The sequence below is a fragment of the Podarcis muralis genome, chromosome 5 (genome assembly GCF_964188315.1).
Source record: "Podarcis muralis chromosome 5, rPodMur119.hap1.1, whole genome shotgun sequence".
Taxonomy (NCBI): Eukaryota; Metazoa; Chordata; class Lepidosauria; order Squamata; family Lacertidae; genus Podarcis; species Podarcis muralis.
In genome coordinates, this window is record NC_135659.1 from 14,797,667 (window position 1) to 14,820,217 (window position 22,551).

The window sequence follows — 22,551 nt, forward strand, 5'->3', positions numbered from 1 at the left end:
CGCCCGAAGTGCAAAGGCACTTAGGAGCGGAGTGTCCTCCATATCGGGTGTGGCAAGTTTCCTTCCTTTTTTTTTTGAAACACCAAATGATCAAACGAAATTTAAAAATAATAGTTGAGTGGATTAAAGGTGGCAGATGCAAGCAGTAGAAAGGAATCACGAAGACACAAAAAAGAGGAGGGGTGGTTGGCTCTCTAGCCTTATTTCCGCCACACTCAATATGTCGGGTGCGGAGCGCAGCTTTCCACCCCCTTATGCGCGCGCGCGTGTCGAGTCTTCATGCGTCACTGAAAGGCGTCCCGGCTGTCAGGAGAGCGGCGGCGGCGCCTCAAGATGACGGCCAGTGTGACACCTCAGTGTGTGGCAAAGAAGTTGGACGGTGGGACGCGGGCAGGTGAGAGGGACGGGCTGCCTTACCTGGGAATCTTTCCTCAGAAAGAAATGTCGGTGCCACTTAAGATATCTTGGAACGAAACTAGAATAGCCAGGGATGGTGGGAGCCGCAGCATAAAAACACTTGGAGGGCGCCAGGTTGGGGACATAGCTGTCAACCTGTTCCCCTTTTTAAGGGAAATTCCCTTATTCCGAATAGGATTCCTCGCAAGAAAAGGGAAAAGTGAACAGCTATGGTTGGGGAAGCCTAGCGGAGGTGTGAGGGAAAAGGTCAACGCGGGCGGTGAGTCTGCACCGAGCTCTTCCCTTTCTGGTGGAATGTGGCTTATCATAATTTATTGAATTTATATACAGTCATGGGACGCGGGTGGCGCTGTGGGTAAAAGCCTCAGCGCCTAGGACTTGCCGATTGAAAGGTCGGCGGTTTGAATCCCCGCGGCGGGGTGCACTCCCGTTGTTCGGTCCCAGCGCCTGCCAACCTAGCAGTTTGAAAGCACCCCCGGGTGCAAGTAGATAAATAGGGACCGCTTACTAGCAGGAAGGTAAACGGCGTTTCCGTGTGCTGCGCTGGCTCGCCAGAGCAGCGATGTCATGCTGGCCACGTGACCCAGAAGTGTCTCTGGACAGCGCTGGCCCCCGGCCTCTTGAGTGAGATGGGCGCACAACCCTAGAGTCTGTCAAGACTGGCCCGTACGGGCAGGGGTACCTTTACCTTTATATACAGTACCTGCCTATACCCGGGGTTCTCAGAATAAAATCAATATATAAAACCACAAAATAGTAGTAGTAGTAGTAGTAATAATAATAATAATTATTATTATTTATTATTTGTACCCCGCCCATCTAGCTGGGTTTCCCCAGCCACTCTGGGTGGCTTCCAACAAAGATTAAAAATACATTAATACATATTAATACATAATATAGTATAATATAATATAATAATACTTAAAATGAGTAATACATAAAAAATACAAAATACATAATAAAAAGAAAAGCAGCAACCCAATAGCCCCCCCCCAAAAAAACCACATTTTAAACGGACATAGAATGGGACAACAGAGGACAAGATGGTTGGACAGTGTTCTCAAAGCTACCAGCATGAGTTTGACCAAACTGCGGGATGCAGTGGAAGACAGGAGTGCCTGGCATGCTCTGGTCCATGGGCTCACAAAGAGTTGATGTTTCCCAACCTTGTGCCTCCAGCTGTTTTTGGACTACAATTCCCATCATCCCTTGCCACTGGTCTTGCTAGTCAGGGATGATGGGAGTTGTAGTTCAAAAACAGCTGGAGGCACAAGGTTGGGAAACAACAAGGATGTAAATCAGATCAACCAAAGGCTTTTCCTGAGCATATGTGCTTTCTCAGAGTAGAAACCTGCTTTGCTTCTCTTTTCGTCCTTTAATTTCCGGTGTTTTGCTGATTTGCCAGCTGCTGACTGGGCTATGGGACATTTGCAATAATGGGAAGGAGCTACTTTGTGGAAGAAGCGGTTGGGCAGTATCTTTCGGAGCTCGCCACCAACTCGCAAGCCCTTCTCACTGGCCTCTTGGTAGGGCAGGTAAGTTTGCTATGTGTGTGTGTGTTTGTGTGTGTCTAGTGGGACCTTATCCACCCACCCTGCTTTCTGTATCATTGTGGTGGAAGCCTCTTCTCTGAATAAATGCTCATAGAGTTTTAGTGTCATCATCATAATCACATGTCAAATTTGTTCGCTGCTGCTGTATCTTGCCCACGACTTACTACCAACCAAAGGGATAGACAGACAAATAACGCCACATAGATGCTTTAAAACCAAGTGATTACTCCTTAAGTTACAATTGGGTGTTTCCAGCTGGTTATTAATAGTTTGATTCTATTACTGTTTACACAGATATAAATTTATCCTTGTTTATTGGTAAGTATGTTTTGGGTTGCATCTTAAAAGCACAATCCAACAGGAGGGTCTTTTCTGTACATGCCCCATGGAGTCCACACAGGTGAATTTCCTGCTGGTTTGTGCTCTTTTGGAGCTGTTCCATGGATTTACTTTGAGATTGATTGTGCATTTAGACCAATCTCTTCTTGAAATGTCGGAGAATAGTAGTTTAGAAGGGCTGTCTTTTGTCAGTTGTTGCAGAACAGTAACAAATCAGGTTATTTGAGGTTTATTATATTATTCTTACATTTTAGAAGCATTACTTTAAAAACCAAGTTGTTTTCAGCCAAATCGTGTTAAATTCGATATACTGTTAGCTGCTATTATGTTTCCCAGAGAGGGACTAAGTTTTGGGGAGGGGTTTCATTATGGAAACTACTCACAGTTTGAGCTTATGAAGTGACTAAATTAGGCACACCGAAATGTATTGATTTTAGCCTTCCTGAAGCACTCTTTGTGTGTATACATATATACACGTGTTATGGTAGATGAACAGTTGTAAAAGTGCTGAAGGGTTGAATTTGGATTCTTTTCTCTCTCCAAAGCTACTTCCTTCCTTCCCTATTTCTAGTGTTCCCAGCAAAGAGACTATGTTGTCCTTGCCGTTCGAACACCTCCAAAAGAGGAGGAAAGTAAAAGCAATACAAGTCGTCGTTCAGATTTGTCTAATATTGATGAAGAATGGATCGCAGCACACGCCAATCAGGTCATAAACATTCAGTTGTTGCAGTTGCTTTCATTCTGAAAAGTGCTGTTTTTCTTGTAATGCTATTTCACTTCGATAATTGGTTTCTAAGCTACTAAGTACTGTGTTCTTGTAGTTTATAGTCTGAAACTGTAGACCTTCACAAATTTTAGAATGCTATGCATACCTGCGATAGCTGTAAACTTAGCTGACTCCTGATACTTCATATCCTGGCATCTTCCTGTCTGTTTTGACTTCTGATGTGGCCTTAACTGTACTTTTGGTCCCCATTTTCAAACAATCATAACATATATATTGGATAGACAAGGTGTTCACCATGATCACTGGAATATTTCATAAATCGGAGGGCCATTGCAACTATGTTTTTACTTGCATTATTACCTTAAGGAAGGAATGGGCAATGTGTGTAATATAATAAGACGAAGATTATGACGATTTATTCAATTTATATACTGCCCTTTATCAAGAGATCCTGAAAGAATATTTCTTTGTTAGTTTGTTAAACTTGTAGCCCACCCTCCTACATAGGTAATGGGGTGAGGTTGTGATTTATCTGGGGCCACCCTGAGGTGCAATTTGAAACTGGGTTTCCCTGTTTCAAGCCCAGGTTGCTAGGTGCTGTGCCATATTAGAGGGTGTTGTGGTATTTAATATACTGCTTAAGAATGTGGAAGTTTGACAGAATACTATGAGTAATGAAAATGGGAAAAAAATTATAATTGAAGAATCACAGACATATTGACAAGATCCCTATAGCTTGTATAGTTTTGCTTGACTATTGTATTGGAATTAGGGTCTGTTCCTTGTAACTGCGCAAATGAGAGGCAGTATCCCTTGAATAGCAAAAGGAGGTCACTACCAGTAGACCTTATGTTGCCCATTCCTGAATTAATGTCCTGTAGATGTTGTGTTCATGGGCTTGGCAGATGTCACAGGCATGCTGATTTTTATCTGCTCTGTTTTTCTACCATGATTGCTGCCACAGTGTGAACTCCCATCAGTCATTGAAATGTATGTTATACATGGCCAGAAATTGTCAGATGAATAACGGTGACATCATTTGTGTTTGTCTGACTTTATAGGTGTCACGAATGCTTCCTGGGGGATTGCTAGTCCTTGGTGTCTTTACTGTGGCAGCTCCAGAGTTGGCAAAAGAAATCCAAAATACCCTAAGGAAGGTAAAGGGTGATAATAATAATAATAATAATAATAATAATAATAATAATAATAATAATAATTTATTATTTGTACCCCGCCCATCTGGCTGGGTTTCCCCAGCCACTCTGGGCGGCTTCCATAAAAACCAAAGATACAGTAAAATATCACAGATTAAAAACTTCCCTGAACAGGGCTGCCTTAAGATGCCTTCTGAATGTCAGGTAGTTATTTATCGCTTTGACATCTGATGGGAGGGTGTTCCACAGGGCGGGCGCCACTACCGAGAAGGCCCTCTGCCTGGTTCCCTGTAACTTGGCTTCTCGCAATGAGGGAACCGCCAGAAGGCCCTCGGTGCTGGACCTCAGCGTCCGGGCAGAACGATGGGGGTGGAGACGCTCCTTCAGGTATACTGGGCCGAGGCCGTTTAGGGCTTTAAAGGTCAACACCAGCACTTTGAATTGTGCTCGGAAACGTACTGGGAGCCAATGTAGGTCTTTCAAGACCGGTGTTATGTGGTCTCGGCGGCCACATAATACCCCTAGCATCCCTCTGGACTGGGGTGGGAAATCTGTTACCCTCCAGATATTGTTGCACTTCAACTCTCATCTGCCTCAGCCAGCTGATTGTGGTCCAGCAACGTCTGAAAGGACACTGGTACACCACTCCTGTCCTAGAAAATACTACTTGAATAGCAGCTAGCCTTCATTTTTTTCTTAAGCATAGTGACCAAAGTGGCTTACAACCGTTATGTGTGTGTGGAAACGCTATAATCAACATACAGTACTAGCATACAAACAATGCATTTAATAAAATAACAAATGAAATAGAATAGTAAAACAGCAGCAGCCCATAAAATGAATCAAAAGCTCTACAAAGCAACAAGATAAAAAGTCTCTACTTAGCAGGCAAAATGAATTTTGGGAAGGGAGTTTTGTACAGCCAGCAAAAAGGCCTTCTATACAAGCCTCTGCTGCTAGCAGAGCAGAGAGAGTGGCTTCCCCTTAAGGTTTTAAAACCCAAGCAGGTTTGTGTGGAAGAGTGGGAAAGTTCAGTCGGTAGAGCATGAGCCTCTTAATCTCGGTCATGGGTTTGGGCAAAAAGATTCCTGCTTGGCCCGGGGGGTTGGACTAGATGACCCCTGTGGCCCCTTCCAACTCTACAGTTCTGTGATTCTAGGTCCCCTAGTGCTAAAGTGTTCAGGCATTGTAGAGGGATAAGGCATTCTACTTCGTCAGTTTGGTACCCTTCAGATGTTGCTAGATTGCAACTCATCTTATCCTTGCCCATGCTGGCTGGCTGGGACTGATGGGAGTCCAAAAGCATTTGAAAGGCACAAGGTTGGGGAAGGCTGCTGTAAATCGTGACACGACTACAAATGTAATAGGGGCTCAGTTGCGATGGTGACATGCTTTCTGCAGCTAAGATTTCCTTGAATTGCATGTGATGAGTAGATAATGTTCTGGCTTTAGAAATTATGTTTAGCTTTCGGCATTATAACTTGAATGACAGGTGTGCCTCACCCCCAATTATGTGGGGGTTATGTTCCGGACCCCTGCACCCATCAGTAAAATTGCGTAAAGTGTGGAGCATAAGGAGGGTGTGTGCATGGGGCAGGGAGGAGAGAGAGAGACTCACCCTGGAAATTGCTCAGGGCTGCTGCTCAGCCTGCTTGCCTGAGGGGAGCCAGTGCGCATGGCAGTGGCGGCACCTGGCCACGGAAAGCGAGGGCCAAGTAGGGTGCCCTGCAGAAACGGTGCCAGAATGGTATAGGTAGGTGTGTGGTGCCTCCCGCCCTGCGCTGCTGGTCGATTGAAGGCCACCTTCCCTCCCTTACCCTGCATCCCTGAGCAAGGGAATGTCAGTCTATTTATTTACCGTATTGGCCCGAACATAAGCAGCACCTGAATATAAGCCGCACCTTTAAAATTGGAGGGGGGGGCAGAAAGAAAAAATACCTGAATATAAGCCACTCCATTCCTCGCTGCTCCTGGCTGCATACTGGGTGAGTTGGGGAGGGAGCCATGTTGCGTTGTCGGCCAGGGAGAGGACAGAGGACTACCCGCGGGGTGGCCACCGCTTTTCAGAGCTCCTGCCGCTGTTTGCCTTGTGCTCCTGGCTGCATACTGTAAGGTCACGAATATAAACTGCACTTTAACATTTCACGGTTGGAATTTGAGGGGTCGGCGGAAATGCGGCTTATATTCAGGCCAATACGGTATTTCGTGGTGACCTGCGTAAAAGCAGTTGCACAGTTGTGCGTATGTGGGGTGTTTGCCTGTACACTTTCTGATTCTGTTTTAATGAGAACTAGAAACCAGTCTTAACTCTCTTCTTAATTCTCTCCAAGCTTGTGTTTTCAGTAGAAAAATCTGTAGCTAGAAAGAGGCTGTGGAACATCTCAGAAGAAGATGTGTCTGACAGAGTGGCTCTTCATCTTTGCTCCGCTACAAAGAAGTATCCTTTTTTTTTTTTTACATTAAAATTAGGAGCTTCATTTTAATGTGTAAAATAGATTTGATTATCTGTGCTCTGATCTGCCTCAATTAGATAGCTCATGCTACAGTCTTATGCACAATTACTCCTAAGCTGCATTGAAACACAGTTCAACTTGCTTCTGAGAAAACCTGCATAGGACTGTGCGACGATCCGGTTCTTGGTCATGCTGTGTTCCAAAGCCAGTGCTGCCACTCAGCACACAATCAATAGCTGCAAAGGAAACTTAACACCAAGGTTCACCAACATTATGCATTTGTAGATACAGATGGATTTGTGGGCTTAACTTGATGTTCACATTGTGAGCTACACACTATGAGAAGATTGAAAGAAAGACGATAGGTTTGGATTGCAGCCTTGCAGTCTATCTTGCTCCCCTGCCCCCTTGTGCCACTGCCACATCTGCAGCCCTGCCACGCATAGCAGCTGGGGCGAAAGGTTGGGGGGGAAGCAGATAATTGTGCGAGCTTGGAGGTGGTCCGGTGATCACGCCCAGATCAGGCCCCGTGCTGTTATGTGATAGCAGTGAAATCGGATTGCAATTTAACAGCTCCTGGACCAAACCAGTCCCTCTCTTAGAAAAACCCCGTGTGTCCAGAACCCCATTCTGGGACTTTCTACTGGTTGCAACTGGTGGAAACGGCCAACAGCCCTTCCACCCAAGCAGTCAGCAGGCTTAGCTGGGAGAAGTGGTGGTTTGGACAGGTTTTTCTGTTGGATCTGGTTACTGATTATGAAAAGCAAATGGAACAAATAATTTAACATGGCTCTGTTGGGTTTTTCTGGATTACGGGGCTGGGTGCTTTAAATGTAGTAGGACCCTTCTCTGATCAATGTGGCATCTCCTTAAGTATTTGGATAATTGCATAAAGTTTGCCACAGATCCTGCTACTTCCAAGTTACCGCTTAGAATACATGGCTGTTCTCCTACTGCTGCAAAGTTAGCGAGTGTTTAGCCACAGCTGGAAATACAGACACTGCCATGACATAAAGGAACGGTTTGAAAAATGACTTCTTTTTACAAGTGCTTTTTAAATAACATCCTTTAAGCACACTTGGTTATTATTCCTCAATTTGGAACGAATGCTTTGCCGCACTTATGATGTACAAGATCCAAAGGTAAGTTGTGTTTGTTTGTAGGAGACGATGTTGTTAACTTTAGGCCTAATTTGGCAGGGAACTGTTTTGCAAGCCCCACTTCAAATGATTGGTGGATTCCCTATAGCTATTGCTGTACTCAATAAACTAACTCATGCACTTCAAGAGAGCCTGCTGTATACATTTTCTTGGTGGAATGGGCCGGTCTCTCTCTTGCAGTTCTTAGCAGCTTGCATGAAGCATTTAACTTCAGATGCAGCAGTAACACTGCCTTAGACTGCAATTCTGTGCACGTTAATCTAGAGTGAATCCCTTCTGGACATATATGTGGGTAAGCATATGTAGATTGTTCAGACTCTGCGAGAAACATTGAATTATTGCCTTAATAATTTAGCCTCTCCTCTCCTTCTGTTTCCTCCCTCATTTAGAGTACAGCCAAGCCGGCAGACTGGAAATATCAGCATGGGCTTGCCACGTCATGGCTATCTTTAGAATGCACAATTAATGCTAATATACACATCCCACTACCAGTGACCTTGGCCAGCCACGACTTAGAGAAAAACACAAGGGTAACAGAACACTTGCTATGCATGACTTACATCTTGTCCGTTTAAGCTAATATTTATATTTTATATTAATGCTGTGAACTGCCCTGACATCTACAGATAAGGGGCGGTATACAATTTTAATAAATCATAATGTTTTAAGTTAATGTGTATTTATATATTGACTAGAATGATGTATATCGTTCTGTTGGATTCTGCCTTTCCTTGCTGCTTTCTGAGCCTGGACAGCTTCTGTACTCTGCCAATTAAGCCACTTGAGAGATTCAGGACAGATTTAAAAAATACTTCTTCATACAGCGCCTCGTGAATGTGGCGGCCCTTCTTTAGAGACTATGTTAAGGTGCTGGGATGTGGGTGGCGCTGTGGGTAAAACCTCAGCACCTAGGACTTGCCGATCGCATGGTCGGCGGTTCGAATCCCCGCGGCGGGGTGAGCTCCCGTCGTTCGGTCCCAGCTCCTACCCACCTAGCAGTTCGAAAGCACTCTTAAGTGTAAGTAGATAAATAGGTACCGCTTTATAGCGGGAAGGTAACGGCGTTTCCGTGCACTGCGCTGGTGCTGGCTCGCCAGATGCAGCTTGTCACACTGGCCACGTGACCCGGAAGTGTCTGCGGACAGCGCTGGCTCCCGGCCTATAGAGTGAGACGAGTGCACAACCCTAGAGTCTGTCAAGACTGGCCCATACGGGCAAGGGGTACCTTTACCTTTACCTTTATAAGCAGTTCTGTAGATGTGTTTACATATGACATGTTTTAACTATATTTTGGAATCTAAAATAAAAAGTGGGCCGTGATCAGCCGTTATGCAGCCCTTCTTAAACTGTTATGAACTCATTGGTTTGGGAGTGCTTGGCCTTCAGATGTTGTTGAACTACAACTCCCATCAGCCTTTACCATTGTCATGCTAGCTGGAGCTGATGGGAGTTCTGGTTCAGCAACATCTGGAGGACCAAAGGTTCACCACCCTTGCCTTGGAGGAATGGCAGGATACAAATGTGATTTTTTAAAAAGTTTAGGGTGTCTGATGATTGAACAGCCCTCAGGCTTCCATGATGATCGCATGTAAATAAAGATGTACCGGGCTGAACATTAAAGTCAGCAACACAACATGCCTCCTTTTCTTTTGTTTTTGCTTTAAAGAATGGATTAGCACGATGGGCCAAACAGATAGAGGAAGCTGTATTTCTGATCAATGGTCAAGTTAGAGAGGAAGATGCTGACCTACTGGAAGGGCAGGTAAGTGCTGGACAACGGAGTCTTAACGGTGGCATAGGTCACAATGTTTAGAGAGGTATGTGTTTTCAGTGGTCAGTTTAGCATAGCTTGACTTGATGAGTACACCTTTATTTTGAAGTTAATGATGCTATTGCAGGAAAGGTGGCCAAATGAGTCTCAAATACTGAAGCCATGTGTCTCTTCTGATCACATGGTAGTAAGCAAACCATGCATAATGATTTGCCAGTTGACCAGAAGAATTTCACACACTGTGATTAGAAGGTCGGCGGTTTGAATCCCCGTGTTGGGATGAGCTCCCGTTGCTCTGTCCCAGCTCCTGCCAACCTAGCAGTTCGAAAGCATGCCAGTGCAAGTAGTTAAATAGGTGCCGCTGCAGCAGGAAGGAAAACAGTGTTGCAGTGCGCTCTGGTTTCCATCACGGTGTTCCATTGCGCCAGAAGTGGTTTAGTCCTGCTGGCCACATGACCTGGAAAGCTGTCTGTGGACAAACTCTGGCTCCCTCAGCCTGAAAGCGAGATGAGCACCACAACCCCATAGTCACCTATGACTGGACTTAACCATCCAGGGGTCCTTTACCTTTTACCTTTATACTTGGTGTTATGCCTATCGGCGTGGTTGCTCAAGAGCGAACAGGCAAGATCCCCACTGGTCTTTTCAAAGGCTTTATTATTGGTGCAAAAACATTTACAGTGCAGAACGCCTCAATTCCATGTCTTGCTCAGTCACTAGCAGAATCTGAGAGTGGGTGGTCCTTAAACTTTCCCCAGCAGAGTAGTCTCTTGACCCCCAGCCGACGCCTCCCCTCTCTGTGTGACAACCTACTGTGCAGGGAGGGCGTGGCTAAAGGGGGACCTGCTTTCCCCCCGCTTTGCTCATGCACGGTGTCTTGGCTCTTTCTTGCATCCTCCGAGCCCGGCATCTCTCCCCCACTAGAGGTGGGGCTTCCCTCCTCTGCTGAGGAAGTGCTGCTTCCCACGATCTTTGGAGGCTCCCTACTGTAATCCAGCTGCCTTTCCCCCTCTCGCCTCTGAGCTGATGGCAGTTCCCTGACATCCGGTAACTGTTAAACTGTGTTCCTCCTTTCAGAATGTTCATGCATCTCCCAGAGTCAAGGGCAATCGCTCAGTAGTAGCCTGCATGCTTTTCATGCAGAAGATCCCCACTTCACTCTCCGACATTTCCAGCAAGAGCTGGGAGAGACCCCTGTCCGAAATCCTGGAAAGCCACAGTAGTTAGTGTAGACAGTTCTGAGTTAGATGGATTTGTGGTCTGATCTGGTATGAGACAGCGTCCTGTGGAGGAAAAGAGCTATCCCACTAGGATGAGAAATTCAGGATCATTGTGATTGTGGCAATTTATATTTTGTGTGTCTTTAAAAAGACAAAGAAAAAACGCTCTTCCCTATCCCACTTCTTTTTTACATCAAGGTATTCTGCATCTCCATGCATTGGTCATTCTTTCACCACCAGTTTGATGTACCTAGTCGATGTGTTTATTTTCTGAAACTAGACACCTAATGTTTTGGGGCTTTATATAGTGAAATGTATTTTGAGTATAGGACTTCCCAATGTCCCGAGTAACCACCATAGTGCTTTGTAGCCTTGACTGCTGAGGGCTGAGCCCCAGGATAGAATTTGCAGTTTTGTTTGTTCTTCCACACAAATGCAGAATTAAAGACTGTTAGGCGAAAACGTGCAACGTTTTCGAAAAAAACCGTATCCAACATTTATCTTGTAAAATTCACAACACACAATTTCTATCTTTGGATATGGAACACATGAATTATTTTCTCTGCCATTTTCTATGTTTCAATTATCTTTACAGAAAAAGTCTGCAAGAGGAAACACGCCATCAGCTACTCAGAGCCTTGATGTTCGGGTTTTAATGCAATTGGTAAGTAAATTCACCACTGCAATGGTAAAAAGAGAGCGATGTGAAAAGTCCCTGGTTTAGTTCTATGAATTCACTCGATGGCCTTATGTAATCTACTGTTTGTTGGCCTCCGCCTCTCTTCCATGGGGCAAACAGTAAAGGCCTACGGAATATCTCCATAGGAGAAGGTCACTTCCTTTTCTTCCATGCTGATTTAACTTCCAGCTGGACCCTTGTCTGAGCTTGATGTTTGGGAACTTAACAGCTAAGAGATGGAAGCTGGGAAGTCCCCTGTTGAAGTCTCCCATTCCCAACCTAAATTGTGGAATTTCCAGCAGAGATGCAGAATATAGCACATAACACTTTATAGCTACTATCTCTCAGCATCAGTGATGAGCACTAAAAGTGTTTTTCAAGTGTTTGGTATTAATAGTCTAAACCAGCCTTTCTCAAGCTTGGGTTCCCAGATGTTGTTGGACTAAACATAATCCCTGACTGACCATGGATGATGGGAGTTGTGGAAAACTGTAGGGTGTAAATCTTACTCTAAAGGTTGTTGTAGGTTGCCGACCTATAGAGATGAAGTTGCAAGTCAAATCAGTTGGGGTCTGTACAGATGTTCCAAGAGGCCAGATGAAAAAGTAGAGGCCCTTGGGCTCAGTGGCTTGATGCTAATCCTCAAAAGATTAACATGGCTGTGATAGCAGAGCATCTAATTTTGACAGACTGTTTTTTAACTGAGACTGAAGCTTAAATCGTGAGTGTTAAAATCTTAATTTATACTGCTGTTGAAAACTGTTGTTCATGTAGGCCAGGCTTCCTCAACCTCGGCCTACAATGTTTTTGGCCTACAACTCCCATGATCCAAAGCTAGCAGGACCAGTGGTCAAGGATGATGGGAATTGTAGTCTCAAAACATCTGGAGGGCTGAGGTTGAGGAAGCCTGATGTAGGCTGATCCCTTGTTGATTTCCCTTTCCCCAAATGCTGATCAATAGTACTTTCAGAATGATAGCAACACCTGTCATCTTCTTGTACAGAGGGGAAAGGGAGTAAGCCACAATGTGAATACTAGAGAGCTCCATGTTTTAACATTGCAAAAGGTCAGGCTAAATATATTTTGATGAGAACAGACCATAGCACATATAAAACAGCCGGAGAATTTTAAAACTGTAAACTCTGGAAATGTAAAAGCAGCCGAGAAATTGAGAAACCTGTTCTTGAGACTTCTTTATGTTTTCTCTTTCAGTCACGTAGTTCAAACGCCAGATCCACAGCAACAGTCCAGATATGCAGCGGCTCCATAAATCTTAAAGGTGCTTTAAAATGCAAAGCTTACATCCATAATAACAAGCCCAGAGTTAAAGATGCTGTTAAGGTACTTTTGCTGCCCTTCTGTCTACTGAAGGATTTGGTCTTAATCCTTTCATCCCAGATATTTTAGCAAACAAGCAAGAAAGCAAGCGAGCGAGCAGATTTTGTTGTGTTTTCAGAAACCTGCCATCATACAATTTCACCATAAAGGTCCTCAAACTGTTTAGTTTCCTACTGAGCATTAATCCAGAATAAATTTGTAAAAACTAAAAGAACAATAGCATACAAATGAACATAATGGAACGGTATAGTATACAGTTACATACAGTTCAGAAGGGAAATTCCTAGCTAGGAGTTTCACAAGTAGATCCTTACCTACATTCATTTAAATTTTTAGCAGTTTTTGTCAAAACAGCAATTATGAATTTTACTGTTCTGAACGTGGCATACCTACTCTGATCAGACAGTAAATATAGTAACTTCTCATCTATTGATTTCCTTCTGAGTTTCAACAGTAACTGAAAAATTACATTTAAATCACAATTCCATATACGTTTCATTCCCCTGTAAAGATGCGTTTGATCCTCCACAGCTAATGAATTGCATTAGCATTCCACCTTGGGAGTCCAGGGTTTGGCTGTCCTCTCCTGGGTTTCTGTATGTCTCAGGAGTGCATCTGATATTTCACATGGGTCTGGGATAAAGGGAAATAAAGCGAGAGCAGGAGCCTCCAGCCTCTTCGTCTCCAGCCCCTGAAACTGAGGGTGCTAAGGATGCTTCCTTTTACTTGTAGTATCTGCCTTCCTGCTCTGTCAGAAGCCACAGTTTTCTTCTGTTGAAGGAACCATAACCATTTTCAACATGTTCACCAGCGGCCAGTCTCACTTCTGGGATTATTTGGCATTCTAGAAAATACAGTCTCAGGACTATATTACCCATTTTTGGCCCTTCTCCCAAAACTGGACCAGCTATCCGGCTCAGAAGGCAGGCTGAGCTTTCACATATTGCTTGTTTAACCTTTAATACCTCCCTGAGTTGTTGCCCAGTGGAAAGAGGCTTCAAACGCTGGAATGTCTTTGTATCTTTTTGTTCTTGCCTTTGCAGGCCTTGAAGAGAGATATAATAAACACTCTCTCTGATCGTTGTGAAATGTTATTTGAAGACCTGCTTCTAAACGAAACACCAGGAAAGAAAAGTAAGAGCGGGCGGAAGGAATTGTAGGACTATATCTGGTTTTTTTAAAAATTGCTTTTGAATTTGGATTTTAAAAATGAATTCCTTCTAAGGAATAGGAGGACGTGTTTATTTATTAGTGAAAACAAGGCTGGAGTCATGTAAGTCCATGTGTCTGAGTACTGCATGTGGAAGCTGCTGTCTATACTGCTCTAACAATAGCTAGGTTTTTTCCAAGCAAATTATTCAAACTAGTTTCTCCCCATTGCTTTTTTTTGGGGAGGGGGGGATGAATGCAAACTTAACTGCTTGCAGCACAATCTGATGAATTGCCTAGATGTCACTGCACCATTGAAACGGCAATATTATTAATTGCCTGCAATTTTCAGTTGCCTCTTTAGGTGGCATAGTTTGTCTACATATGTACATGCTTTTGCATATTATGGGCCAACTAAGTTTGCTGTTTAGAGTCGAAACAAATTGTTCAGGCTCATTTCCCCTCCTTCTTCAAAGCATTCTGTGTCCTCAAGTTTGCTTTTTGTCATTTATTAGCCAAACTTCCCAGACTGCAATAGCGGATATCATTGTCAGTTTATTGAAGTAAAAATGAATTGGAGAGCAACAGGGGGCAGGAGGGGGGAGACATTTGGGACATTCCCCCCCCCCCCAATACAGGAGAGTAAGTAAAACATCCCAGTTAAATTTTTGCTGGCAGCTTCCCACCTTCCTCAGTGCTGCTTCTGCACATCACTTGACCTTGGTATCAAAAGTTAGGAGCAGAGCCATTGAAATGAATGGACTGGTCCATTCATCTCATTGCTTCTACTTTGAGTAGAACTTGGTTGGCTACAATCTAATATATAAAATCTCTCTTCCCCACCCCTGGAATAAATCCAGCTCGGAAGACCAGGCAGTGGCTTCAGCAGGCTTACAGCCTTGGAAGAGAATTTATGCAGCTTTACTGAGAAATTATATTTTCCTCCATGTTTGTGGGCTGTTCTGAGTGATCAGTCTCTGTGGCGCAGGATAGCAGACTTGAGATCCCCTTGGCACAGCCACGCTAACACCGCTGCTAGTCGCTCCCTTCTGCCAGATAACTCCTCAACAGAGCTTTCAGACATGCATTCAGTGTCAACACCAGTGCTATGGAAAGATGCAAGTTGGTGACATTGTTATATTGTATGTTTCATTTTTCAGATTTGATAATCCATATGTAATCCATATGCTTCTTGCAGTACCCGCAGTGCAGCTGTAAATTAAATTACCATATTTTTCGCTCTATAAGACGCACCAGACCATAAGACGCACCTAGTTTTTGGAGGAGGAAAACAAGAAAAAAAATATTCTGAATCCCAGAAGCCAGAACAGCAAGAAGGATTGCTGTGCAGCGAAAGCAGCGATACCTCTTCCTGTTCTGGCTTCTGGGATAGCTGCGCAGCCTGCATTCGCTCCATAAGATGCACACACATTTCCCCTTACTTTTTAGGAGGGAAAAAGTGAGTCTTATAGAGCAAAAAATACGGTAATATAAAATTGAGATTACGTAATGAGGGCATGTGACACGCCTATACAGACATAGCACTGATGCTGCCTGAACACACAAACGCTGGTGTTTATACTAGTAGTCACAGTGTCCCTCAGTGGTGTTTAACAAGGCCTTTCCTCTCTCCCTATTTTATTTTATATTTCTGTTTTAGATTCTGAAAGGGAGTACCACACTTTGCCTTGCAGAGTGTTTGCTCCCATCGTTGGGTCCAGCGTGTTGCTGTGTGACTATAAGTTTGGAGACGAGACAGCCAGGGAAATCCAAGAGCGCTTCCTTGAGATGCTGGATCAAGCTGTTCAACCAGAGGATTTGCAGACAGCTGAGGAAATGAATATGGGTAAATATAGCCACTAAGTTAAGAGGCGGATTACGCTTTGCCAGGAATTACTGAGAAGCTCAACCTGTGGAACAAGCAGAGCTTAACACTGGCTCCTAAAATGTTTTCTTCCTCGAACCTGAGCCTCAACCAGTGATGTCCAAGCAAGAGGGAAAGTTGGGTTTAGGCTATTCACTTTCATCCATATTGGTCTAAATGGTGGTGTTACTTGGTAGTGGCACCTAGTGGTGGTGGGGTGTCTGCCAAAGGTCAGTACAAAACAACCAAACTCTAAACATAAAATGTAAGAGAATAGCTACATGATTTTAATAACAATAACAATAATAAATTTTTATTTATATCCTGCCCTTCCCGGTTTAAAAACCAGGCTCAGGGGGGCTAACAGCAAATATAAAACACTGATTAAAATGCAACTTAAAAGCAGCATAGAATACAACGTAAAATGCAGCATTAGTATCAATAAAATTCAGTAAAAAATGTCCTGGTTTGTGATTTTTTTAAAATTACGACCTCCTTTTTTTGGGAGTACAAACAATTTTTTTGGTTCACGAGCAAATATTTTGGATTACGACCCCGGTTTTTTGGAGGCCCCATTGGCGAAAGCACGCCTTGGGTTACAACCTGTTTTGGTTTACGAACGGACCTCTGGAACAGATTATCGTTGTAAACCAAGGCACCACTGAAACTTTCTATTTTGGGTCCATAGTTCAGTCCTTATGCTGTCGCATCCACTGTTTCTAGTGCTCTCCTGTCCTTCTCTGGTTAGCTTTCTTAACAGTCCCTAAAACAAATTAACTTGACTCACTTTAGAAGTTTGTAGTTGGAATTAATAAATAATCCATAAATTAGCTTGCACTTAAAAAAACAAAAACAAAACCCTAACTTGTTTGGATATGGAATTTGCTATGCTTTTCTATTCTTTAGCATAAGCAAATACGTTTTGCATCAGGAATTTCCTTCGCTAAATCCCTGTTGCTACCATCAAGGGGTTAAGTCCTCTTGAGTAGATCAACACAAATAAGATTTTAGTGAGGGTAATCCCTTCTCCTGTACTCATTCTTTCTTATCTAGTGGAAGACCTAATGAACTCAAGCGATAGGTCTTCTGGCCTCTACAGAGCTGTGTAGCTGTGAGTCACTTTTGAGTCGCTTCTGGCGTTGTTGTTGAGATAAAGCCTTCCTAGCATTTTTAGACCCGGAGATATGAGGTTTAAGCCTCATTTCAGTGGTTGTGTGTGTGTAAGTAAGGCCCATGACTGTAGTTATTCTGTACTCAGACTAAATTACGCAGATGCATTTTGCATATGTTTACTTGTAGCTGAGCTTCTGATCCTACTGTTTTCCGAAGCGTTTGGACAAGGCTGTGTGTTACTGGGCAAGGAGGGGAGACAAGTGTGTGAGAATGGGATTAGGGTGAATCCATAAAGACCATTTTTGTATCTTCTTTCTTAAACCAGTTGAAGTAACCCCCCTGAAGGAATTCCAAGATGTTGTGCAAGAGAAACGGTTGACTAAAGAAGTGCTTCTGTTGAAGCTTCATCAAAATATAGGTATGTAGGCTCCAGCAATTGCTCTTGCACCAATGGAAGCAATGAGTGGTATTCAGCACTAGTCCTACTTGGAGTAGACCTATTGCATTTATCTGCATGACTAATTTAGATTCATTAATTTCCAAAGGTCTACTCTGAACAGGATTTAGCCAAATACAACTCAGGGGGAAATGAGAAACGGATGCAGTCGTTGTGGTTTATATTGGCGCCCCAAATGAGCATTCTCTCTACAGTGCATCAGGTTGAGCTTCCCAATTTCGAAGGTCATTTGTGATGCCTCATTGGGTATAAAGGACTGAGGGTGGCATGACAGGGTCCTACTAGAACAGAAACGCAGTCTGTTTTGCCAGTGTTTTCCACTTACTTAGCCGCCGCTTTAGGATACTGCATGCCAGCAGGGGCACAATTACAGTGGTACCTCGCGAGACGAAAAACTCGCAAAACGAAAGGTTTTTTCGTTTTCGAGTTGCCTCGCAAGACGAATTTCCCTATGGGCTTGCTTCGCAAAACGAAGCTCGCCTCGGGGACAGCGGGTCTTCTCTTTTGAAGCAAGGGGCTGCGGGGAGATCGCTTCTCCCGGTGCTCCGAAGCGGGGTGGGGGGGGCGGGAACACCTGCCCCAGCCGCCGGGCTTCGTAGCGCTGCTGCGAAGCCGGGCGGGGGGCGAGAACACCTGCCCCAGCCACCCCGCTTCGGAACGCTGCTCCGAAGCGGGGTGGGGGGGCGGGAACACCTGCCCCAGCCGCCGGGCTTCGTAGCGCTGCTGCGAAGCCGGGCGGGGGGCGAGAACACCTGCCCCAGCCACCCCGCTTCGGAACGCTGCTCCGAAGCGGGGTGGGGGGGCGGGAACACCTGCCCCAGCCGCCGGGCTTTTTAGCGCTGCTGCGAAGCCGGGCGGGGGGCGGGAACACCTGCCCCAGCCACCCCGCTTCGGAACGCTGCTCCAAAGCGGGGGGGGGGGGCGGGAACACTTGCCCCAGCCACCGGGCTTCGTAGCGCTGCTGCGAAGCCGGGCGGGGGGCGGGAACACCTGCCCCAGCCACCCCGCTTCGGAACGCTGCTCCGAAGCGGGGTGGGGGGGCGGGAACACCTGCCCCAGCCGCCGGGCTTCGTAGCGCTGCTGCGAAGCCGGGCGGGGGGCGGGAACACCTGCCCCAGCCACCCCGCTTCGGAACGCTGCTCCGAAGCGGGGTGGGGGGGCGGGAACACTTGCCCCAGCCACCGGGCTTCGTAGCGCTGCTGCGAAGCCGGGCGGGGGGCGGGAACACCTGCCCCAGCCACCCCGCTTCGGAACGCTGCTCCGAAGCGGGGGGGGGGGCGGGAACACCTGCCCCAGCCGCCGGGCTTCGTAGCGCTGCTGCGAAGCCGGGCGGGGGGCGGGAACACCTGCCCCAGCCACCCCGCTTCGGAACGCTGCTCCGAAGCGGGGTGGGGGGGGCGGGAACACTTGCCCCAGCCACCGGGCTTCGTAGCGCTGCTGCGAAGCCGGGCGGGGGGCGGGAACACCTGCCCCAGCCACCCCGCTTCGGAACGCTGCTCCGAAGCGGTGGGGCGGGCGGGAACACTTGCCCCAGCCACCGGGCTTCGTAGCGCTGCTGCGAAGCCGGGCGGGGGGGGGCGGGAACACCTTCTGAAGGCGGGCGGGGGGCGAAAGTCTTTGTCCCCCCTGCCTGCCTTCCCAGGGGCTTTTAAATCGCCCCGGACAGCGGAGAAGTCCTCCGCTGTCCCGGGGCGATTTTAAATGCCGCCCGCCAGCATTTTAAGATCGCCCGGACAGCGGAGAAGTCCTCCGCTGTCCCAGGGTTTTTTAAAATGCTGGGGGTGGGAAGAAAAGCCCTTGTCCCCCCCCCCAGCCTTCAGAAGAGGTCCGGGGACAGTCTGTCCCCGGACCTGGTCTGAAGGCGGTTTCCCTAGGAACGCATTAATTGATTTTCAATGCATTCCTATGGGAAACCGTGCATCGCAAGACGAAAAAACCGCAAGACGAAGAGACTTGCGGAACGAATTAATTTCGTCTTGCGAGGCACCACTGTATAACAATTTGTGAAAGCAGCTGAATTCAGATGCCTGCTGTGTTAACCTGAACATTTGTTTAAATTTCCTTCCTTCCTTTCCTTCAAAACAAAAACAATTTGCCAAGGCAGCAATCCTGTATCCATTTACCCAGGACTAAACTTCACTGAAACCAGCAGTACTTAGTTATGAATAGACATGTATGGGAATGTACTGTAAAATGGGAGTGGTTTTAGTTAGGGTAAAAGGTAAAGGTACCTCTAACCATTAGGTCCAGTCGCGGACGACTCTGGGGTTGCGTGCTCATCTCGCTCTATAGGCCAAGGGAGCCGGCATTTGTCCGCAGACAGTTTCCAGGTCATGTGGCCAGCATGACTAAGCCGCTTCTGGCGAACCAGAGCAGCGCATGGAAATGCCATTTACCTTCCCGCTGGAGCGATACCTATTTCTCTCATTGCACTTGATGTGCTTCCAAACTGCTAGGTGGGCAGGAGCTGGGTCTGAACAATGGGAGCTCACCCCGTCGTGGGGATTCGAACCGCTGACCTTCCGATCGGCAAGCCCTAGGCTCTGTGGTTTAGACCACAGCGCCACCTGCGTCCCTTTAGTTAGGGAACAAGCATCTATTCCTCATAGGATGGGGCAAGGTGGCAGGACAAACTACTCTAGGCAATGCCCTGATACAGCTTTTTGACTGTTGGCCTTAGAGCAGAGTGTAAATAAAATTATAGGCATATGGGAGCAACTAGAGAAAGTAAAAAAACAAAAACACACAAATTAAGTCTACGGTCTCTCATCTTTTCCATTCTTTCTCACTTGCTGTCTCTCTTGACATCTGTTATCTGAGTCTTTTGTGGTTGTGGTTGATATCTGTGATGCCTGAATCTCCGAGTGCAAAAGGATAGAATGAGTTATGCATGTCAGAGGCCTCGGATAGATCCCTGAGCTAAGGTAACGGCAGTTGAAGAAAGGGGCAGGGATTAGTCAGTGTACAGAGAGGAAGTGTTATTGTCACATGTCTGGTAAAGCCTTTGCAATGTACGGTGGAGCAACAGGATTTCACTTGCCCTGCCTTGCCTAATGTGCTGCATGTCATGTGTAATTGATGTGCATATGTGTCAACACCTTTATAGTGTCTGTGAATCAGCTCTGAAGGACCTGCTTCTAAATTTTGTGGTAACGTTGATGTGCCTGAAATTTGGAGCAGATCTAGCCCAGGTCCAGTCAATTATCTCTCTATCTTTTAACTGCAAGCTGAACCTAGCCAGCAGAGATCTGGTAAACCTCAGTCTGTCTCCAGACCTTATTTGAACAGGGGCAGTAAAAACTGTGAGCCTCTCTGCATATTCAGCCTCATAGTATGGGACACCCCACATGCTCACACCTTTCAAGCCTGCTGGGTGAAGGTCATGTATCAATTGTGAAATTAGATTTTGTGCACAGACTTGTCAGCTACATATTACTTCCAACACACAGAAGCAAGATAAGGCCTGGAGTCGATCTGTGCAATTGTGCGGCATGTTGATTTTGTATACTTTGCGTTGTGTGTGACGGAATTGAGAAAATATGCGTATCGTTGAAGAGAATGGAAATGGCTATCTGAACCCTTATATATTTTGAATGTCGCTGGTGAGCAAGTACTGTGTTTCAGGGACTTCCATTGTGTCTCTGCTAATCTCTTTCGCACTCCTTGCTTTTTGACAATCAAGTTCTCCTTTTTACGTACTGAATTTGCGTTTCCTTTGTCGTTTTTAGGAGTGGTGATAGCAGTGGTTGTCGCAATATCCGCAGCAGCCTTCTCCTTCAACTACTTCAGCGATTAAGAGCCAACCTGAAAACTCCAGCCGCCCCAGATGCCCTCTAAAGATGCACGCTTCCAGAACCGATTGCTTTAACAACCAAGTGTGTCACCTAACAATACCAATTAGCAGAACCTATCCTTATTTAGAACAGCTATCCTGTTTCTGCATGCCATAGTGTAGGTGGTATGATTTTTAAGGGGGGGGGGGGGGAGACCAGCACTATCAATTGGCAGATTAATACGACATTACTTTCCCAAGTTCACAAAGAATGTCTACTTACCTTTCCGCTTACTAATTAAAAGGACCATTGTTAAAGTTGTTATTTTGTGTTTTTCTAGAAATGCTGAAGCTGTGTGAGATTGTGCAAAGTGTGCTTGCTTCTTTAAACTGCCCAACACTTTAAAAAATACCTTACGAGTCCTAGTTCTCCCCTTCCCCCTATTTCTGTGAACATAACTGGGGTGTCTAGGAGAGGGTTTGGGACCCATTCCTGCCTTGGCAATCTCCTGGGGCTGCATGCCAACATTGTGCGAGGTCAAATGCAAAAGGGGCCAGAATAATGGGTGTGACATTTAAAGGTAAAGGTAAAGGGACCCCTGACCATTAGGTCCAGTCGTGACCAACTCTGGGGTTGCGGCGCTCATCTCACTTTATTGGCCGAGGGAGCCGGTGTACAGCTTCCAGGTCATGTGGCCAGCATGACTAAGACGCTTCTGGCAAACCAGAGCAGCGCACGGAAACACCGTTTACCTTCCCGCCGTAAACAGCATGCCCTTTGACATGCTTTCGATCTGCTAGGTTGGCAGGAGCTGGGACCGAGCAACGGGAGCTCACCCCGTCGTGGGGATTCGAACCGCCGACCTTCTGATCGGCAAGACCTAGGCTCTGTGGTTTAACCCACAGCACCACCCGCGTCCCTGGTGTGACATTTAGCTGTATACAATAGGCTGCATTCCAGCTAGATGCAGTTTCATTAGTATAAGAAAAGGTAGCTGGGCTCCTTCCTTTCTCGTAGACACGCGATCCTCATCATTTCCTTAAACCGCAGCAGCTAAGCAGCAGCCAATGGAGGTGTTGCGTTGCCACTTAGCGATTTAATATCCCAGTCTATTTTGTAAGCGAGAGCTGCAGTCATCACTTGGCCCTCCGGCTTGTAGAAGCCTCCCTTGCGTGATTACTCTTCTTCCAACACGCAACAGGAAAAAAACATCCACAAAGGAGAGATCAAAGTGTTCAAAGGGATTCTGAATTTATAGGATGATCGTGCCTGTTATCTGGGGGATATATTTATGACCTGACAGGAAACCTCAGAAGTAATTATGTCTTACATGCTATTTTAGGAAACTAGCAGTTAAAAGAAAAACGGGGAAAGCCCGGGAATG

General features: G+C 45.9%; 1 protein-coding gene across 4 annotated transcripts; it reads left to right on the top strand.

Moving 5' to 3' along the window:
* The first annotated feature begins 278 nt into the window (after positions 1-278).
* On the top strand, positions 279-21,487 carry ODR4 (odr-4 GPCR localization factor homolog). Of its 4 annotated transcripts, XM_028732504.2 has the most exons (14): positions 279-394; positions 1,823-1,952; positions 2,881-3,015; positions 4,098-4,193; positions 6,521-6,627; positions 7,749-7,785; positions 8,193-8,333; positions 9,470-9,565; positions 11,390-11,458; positions 12,686-12,814; positions 13,855-13,945; positions 15,621-15,806; positions 17,263-17,355; positions 21,123-21,487. In XM_028732504.2, exons 2-14 carry the CDS (start codon positions 1,854-1,856, stop codon positions 21,188-21,190), a joined length of 1,347 nt encoding a protein of 448 aa, XP_028588337.1. In that variant the 5' UTR covers positions 279-394; positions 1,823-1,853; the 3' UTR covers positions 21,191-21,487. The 4 variants fall into 4 exon arrangements, with proteins under 4 accessions (XP_028588337.1, XP_077784457.1, XP_028588340.1 ...); XM_077928331.1 differs by lacking the exon at positions 8,193-8,333; XM_028732507.2 differs by lacking the exon at positions 2,881-3,015.
* Positions 21,488-22,551: the final 1,064 nt, after the last annotated feature.